General features: G+C 35.6%; 1 protein-coding gene across 1 annotated transcript; it reads right to left on the minus strand.

Moving 5' to 3' along the window:
• Nucleotides 1-2,803: 2,803 nt before the first annotated feature.
• LOC120003300 (ethylene-responsive transcription factor CRF4-like) lies at nt 2,804-4,559 on the minus strand. The gene has a single exon (XM_038852229.1). The coding sequence runs from the start codon at nt 4,163-4,165 to the stop codon at nt 3,116-3,118; it is 1,050 nt and encodes a 349-aa protein (XP_038708157.1). The 5' UTR covers nt 4,166-4,559; the 3' UTR covers nt 2,804-3,115.
• Between the last annotated feature and the right edge of the window lie 210 nt (nt 4,560-4,769).

Consider the following 4,769-nt stretch of genomic DNA (forward strand, 5'->3'; position numbering starts at 1 on the left):
ACTTATTCCGTGAAAAATTTATGTGCACGCGAGCCTAATGATCTGAATTTAGACCTGAATCAGATATCAAAATGAAAAACTTACATAGCGTCGTTAGCGTTAAAAAAGGTAAAAATTACACAAATGCATTATATTGAATAAATTGACTGCCTATATCACGTGACTATTCAATATTGACAAGGATCTGGTCAAATATCCGAATGCACCTTTTGTTTTTCGTAAGGTATAAGATTGTAGCCCTTATTAATGTAATTCCATGATCTTACTGTCAACTCATCGTCCCCATGAAAGGCCTTTTGATCTTAATTCATGCATGCACTATTTGCATTGTTAAAGGTATAATATATATATATATATATACACACACCGTCAATATAATTATTGTTCAATATTTCTAGTCAAAATGTGACCCGTTAAATTTATGATATGATGTCTCAATCCATTTTTCTCAACCGAAAAAGATATAGCTTTGGAAGATTTCAGACATAATTATGTCCACAACTCTTTCAATTAACACAATATAATATATATGTTATCTTTGATTGGTATTGAAGCAAGTTTCAACGAATATATGTTGGTCACTCATGCCCATATATAAATCAACTTAGTTGTGAGTTGTCCACCACCTAACGATACCATGTGAGAATCCGAATGCATATAAATTTCTCACCTCACAATATGATAAGTTAGGAAAAAATTTAGCGTTTGACCACAATTATATTACTCTCAATGAGAATTAAACTCAAGGCATTCCAGACATCCGAGCACATACAGTTTGATCCCAGAGAGATTCAGACTATCACCCAATAGGATAAGTGTTTTTTTTTAATGTGAAGACATCATTTTAGTGTCAAACGAACACTCACTTTTTATCTTTAACTTATATGCTTATCATGGTGTTTTAATTTTGATATTTGCTATTAAGATAAGAAAGAAATGCTTACAATATTTTAAATATTTCGAAAATAAAAATGAAAAAAATAAAGTTTAAATGTGTGTGGAGATAAGTTAGTAGAAAGTAATAAAATTCTCAGGTGATAATAATATTTTTTGAATATAGGAGAAGGGGATGGGGAGGCTCGAACTCAATATCTCTATAAGATATCACACACATGAGTGTCATCTAATATACTCGTGGTTCTCCATGACGATAATAGTTTATAGAGGATATAGAAGCTTTTTGAATTTTTAAATATTATTGTAGATAAATATGCCATTAGGAATATTTATTCTTTCAAGTGCATATAAATAAATTTCAAGGAAAAAAAATATAAAAAATTTGAAATTTGATATTTTTGTTCCTAAAAAGTTTGACACTTTTTTTAAAATTGGAATTGTATATTTTGTTCCGTTTGATTCCGTACCCGTCTCTAACAGAAAATGAAAATAATATATCTCCAGATAAGATTCCATATTGTTTCGTAAATCAGTATCCATGTTAATTTTTCGTATTTTTTGATAATTATTTTTAAAATTTTGAAGTTATACATTCGTGGAATATTTTTAAATTCCGAGTTGAATAAAATGTTTCTACACTATTTTTGTCATTCGAAATTCGTTTTCTAAATTGGTATCAAGGATGTATAGTAATTAGTAAAATTTAGATGCATTGGATTTTTATCAAACTTACTCCGTCGATAGGGGAAAAACTACTTTGCGCGTGAACCTAACGACCCGAGTTTAGATTCTTAATCAATGTCCAAAAACAAATTTATATGGCATCATTTACCAAAAAAATAAAATATAATATAATCTACTCAAAAAGACCAACTCAATAAATATTTTCCGTTAAAATCTTCCAAAAGAAATGTGATTTATAAACCTTTTTGATACAATATTTCCATTTTTCGACGAAATGATAGTATTCTCAATTCTCAAACCAATCTTAGTAATCTGCTAACGTGGCGGTCACCTAATAAAGGCATTAAGCTAATAATAGCAATAATATTAACTTACTTGGAATATATAAATTAATAAAACTCTTTCTTTTTCAGCGTGCGTGCGTGACATTTTAAAAAAAAAAATAAATTAGAAAAAAAAAACCCACAAATCATAAACAAAAGCCGAGTCTCGATTTCACACACGGGTGGCACCGACTCGGCGACTCCTACTCGTTTAGACCGGCCATAACCGCAAATCTCGCCAACTCGTGTGCGGCAAAAGGAATGCCAACATGGCTATATAGACTGTGACACATGTATAATCTAAATTTGTGCATTACTTGAATAAAAGAAAGGGAAAAATATTCAATGGTCATGGAATGCCAAATCATATGCTGACGTGGTGTATCCAAATCAATACGATCACGGCATTTTATGTATTGTCGCCGGATCACAGGTAGCTAGGAATGAAAATAATTAATTTATAATTCAAATTTCAAATAATTAACAGCCACCCATGAATTGGCACTAACTACCTATGAAATGTCACAATACTAATTATACTATTGGTCCTTATACACGAGTCATTGTATGAGAGTTGTCCCAACTATTGAATTGTACACATCTGATTTCATATGCATCATGTATAGTGTATGGATTCACTTGGATCTCCATATGATTCATTTGGATCTTTTGAGTCTTAACTTAGGAGCTTAAATAAATGGGATATCAATTGCTGAGTTCTGTTATCATTCTCCCTAAACATTTTCTCAAAAGAAATTATGTGGACCTATACTTGGGCACAGGACCTTTGAAAAAATTGCATTTTGAGTCATCAAAATTGACTCAAAATTGGAAAAAGTGGTTGCCATATGAGAAAGCACGTATCTCTTTGAGCCTGAAATGAAACTAAACACCAAAAATAAGGAAATGGATTATAGGATTCATTGCCTTCTCAAACTCATACACCCTTAAGAAGTCTTCTAATTATTGAAAATAAGGCACATGCTCTTCTACCAAAACTTCACTCATTATTCCGTTAAATTCTAACGGAGATAATTAACTACATAAATAATATTAATATTAATGATGCAAAAAAAAAAACACTTAATAATAAAAACAAAACTAGCCGAAACTTAAAGTCACCGCCGTTACAAAATCCGCCAATCTTCCGGCAAGCCAGAAGCGGTGACCATCACTACCACCATGAACACAGTACTATCTCACTCTCACATTCAAAGAGCCACAAGCGGTTCTGAGAAGAATAAATCCCCAATGTCTTGGAAACAGTCGTCTTGGTACAACGACAATGAGGACGATAACCCAAAATCAATGGGCGTGTCAAGGAAAATATCACCCGAATCTTCATCGGATATGCTTTCTTGAAGCATCGGTGCCGGAGATGGGTCGTCGAAGAACAACGGTTCCGAAGTCGGAAAGTTGAAGAAGTCGTCAAGGAATGGTAACTCCTCACCAATCGGAAAGTAGTTTCCGATTTCATCGGAAATACTGCTCTCCCCTTGATACTCCATAGGCTCTTCCTTTACCGGTTTGAGGTCCTCCACCGGTTTAGTCTGAACCGATAGTTCTACTGACTTTTGGGGCTTTTGTGGTTCTTCCTCTTCAGTAGTCTGAGAACTCCTAAAGTTAAGAACAGAAGTTGGGGAACAGAGATTGTGAGATTGGGACTCATCGCCTGATTCGTAACCGGAATCAACTGAACTCGGCTTCTCTTCGTCTCTTGCCGGAGGTGTCACGAAGTTTGTCAGAGCGTCTGGTCCTCGCAGTTTAATCGCGGCATTATCATACACCATGGCCGCCTCCTCCGCCGTGTCGTAAGTCCCTAACCACAGCCGTACACGTCTCGCCGGATCGCGAATCTCAGCCGCCCATTTACCCCAAGGCCGTTGTCGTACTCCTCTGAACTTCCTGCCATTTGTTGTCTCTGTCGTCTGAACTTTGACTAGTTGACGAGACGGTGTCTCGGTAGCAGTTCTCTTCCTTCCATTGGCGACCACTGTACTACTTGCTTTACAGCTGGCTTCGATGTTAATCTGGTTCACATATCGCTTCACTCGCTGACGACCAAAGAAATTTTCTTCTTCATCGCTGGATGAGTCCGTCGCATCTGGGTCGGTTACCGATATCCGCAGGACTCTGGGTATTTGGTCCCCTGGGTTCCGGTCATCGGAAAACTTTCTGGGTTTCAAAGAGGGCTTTCTGAACTTTTTGGTAACATGTCGATGTTCTGTGTACTTGATTGGGCACAGAATGTTTTGGTCCATTTTTCAATCTGGAATACTGATTTTCTTTCTCAAAAAATCGCTATCAGCATCGCAGATGAAGATCTTGAAAATCAGGGAATAATAAGGCCACAGTAAAAGGTAAAGAAACTCTCACAGACAAAAGCGGAGAGAAAAAGGAGAAAAACCAAACAGACATAAACCTTGCAAAACCCCCAAAAAGATTTTAACGATTTGGGTTGGGAATAAGATAAGAGACTCACAAAGGCTACGTACACAAGCCTTACGGTCGACCAACAATGGAAGATCCAGTAGAAAAGACCGAAAAACAGAGTAACAATGGAGTGTGAATGGAAACAAGATGGAGGAGGAATGGCGAATGTGGAGGAAGAAAAATGAGAGAGAGAATAAAGATGGGAGAGAAGTACCAGAGTTGTTTTCGTGAAGACCAAAAGAACACTGAAATCGCTGTTTTATAGGATCCCAACAGCCGAAATTGGAAAAGCCATAAATCAAATAAAATATTATTATAATTATCTTTTTTTTTTCAAAAACAATTAAAAAAATTGGGAAAGCAATATCTGGGTTAGTATTTAGGGGTGGCCCACTCTAGGCCCTTTTTGGGAAATAATTTTTTCTAAAAAAA

This window comes from Tripterygium wilfordii, chromosome 8, assembly GCF_013401445.1.
Source record: "Tripterygium wilfordii isolate XIE 37 chromosome 8, ASM1340144v1, whole genome shotgun sequence".
In the NCBI taxonomy this organism is placed as follows: Eukaryota; Viridiplantae; Streptophyta; class Magnoliopsida; order Celastrales; family Celastraceae; genus Tripterygium; species Tripterygium wilfordii.